Below are 598 nucleotides of genomic sequence, written 5' to 3'. Positions count from 1 at the left end.
GGAGAGATGGGGACGGGAACAGGGACAGGGATGGTTTTCTCTATGAGCTGCCAGGCTCAGCTCCACCATGGTCCAGAGCAGCTTATGCCATGCTCTCAGGGCACTGGGGTCACTGGCTCCCTGTCCGGGCTGCTCCTGGGGCTGAGGGATGGTGGCCCCATGTGCATGACGAGTGATCCCCTTGGGGACACCCCAGGGGGAGGTGGGGGTGGAGGGAGGCAGCGTGGGTGACACAGATGAGGACTTCCCACCTCTCCATCTCTGGTCTCCACAGTTTTGACCACAATGCTCCTCTTCAGATGGGCTTCTGACACGGATTTAGTGTCCAGGCTGGTCTCTAGGGGACATGAGCAGGACATATGTGCATGACGAGTGATCCCCTTGGGGACACCCCAGGGGGAGGTGGGGGTGGAGGGAGGCAGCGTGGGTGACACAGATGAGGACTTCCCACCTCTCCATCTCTGGTCTCCACAGTTTTGACCACAATGCTCCTCTTCAGATGGGCTTCTGACACGGATTTAGTGTCCAGGCTGGTCTCTAGGGGACATGAGCAGGACATGACGGTGACCCAGTGCCCGGGGGATGGCTCCCTCCGCCC

At 60.4% G+C, this 598-nt stretch overlaps 1 protein-coding gene across 1 annotated transcript in view; it reads right to left on the bottom strand.

Annotated features, from left to right (window-relative positions):
• Positions 1 to 295: 295 nt before the first annotated feature.
• GFAP (glial fibrillary acidic protein) overlaps positions 296 to 598 on the bottom strand; it is a gene marked incomplete at its 5' end in the record, with an annotated part of 2,841 nt that continues 2,538 nt past the window's right edge. Inside the window, 2 exons of the mRNA XM_009582847.1 lie at positions 296 to 337; positions 452 to 537. Of these exons, the coding sequence (XP_009581142.1) occupies positions 296 to 337; positions 452 to 537 (128 nt within the window). The remainder of the gene's footprint in view (positions 338 to 451; positions 538 to 598) is intronic.

Source organism: Fulmarus glacialis, unplaced genomic scaffold (assembly GCF_000690835.1).
Source record: "Fulmarus glacialis isolate BGI_N327 unplaced genomic scaffold, ASM69083v1 scaffold19688, whole genome shotgun sequence".
Taxonomy (NCBI): Eukaryota; Metazoa; Chordata; class Aves; order Procellariiformes; family Procellariidae; genus Fulmarus; species Fulmarus glacialis.
The sequence above is the reverse complement of the archived record's forward strand: the minus strand, read 5'-3'. Positions and strand labels throughout refer to the sequence as shown.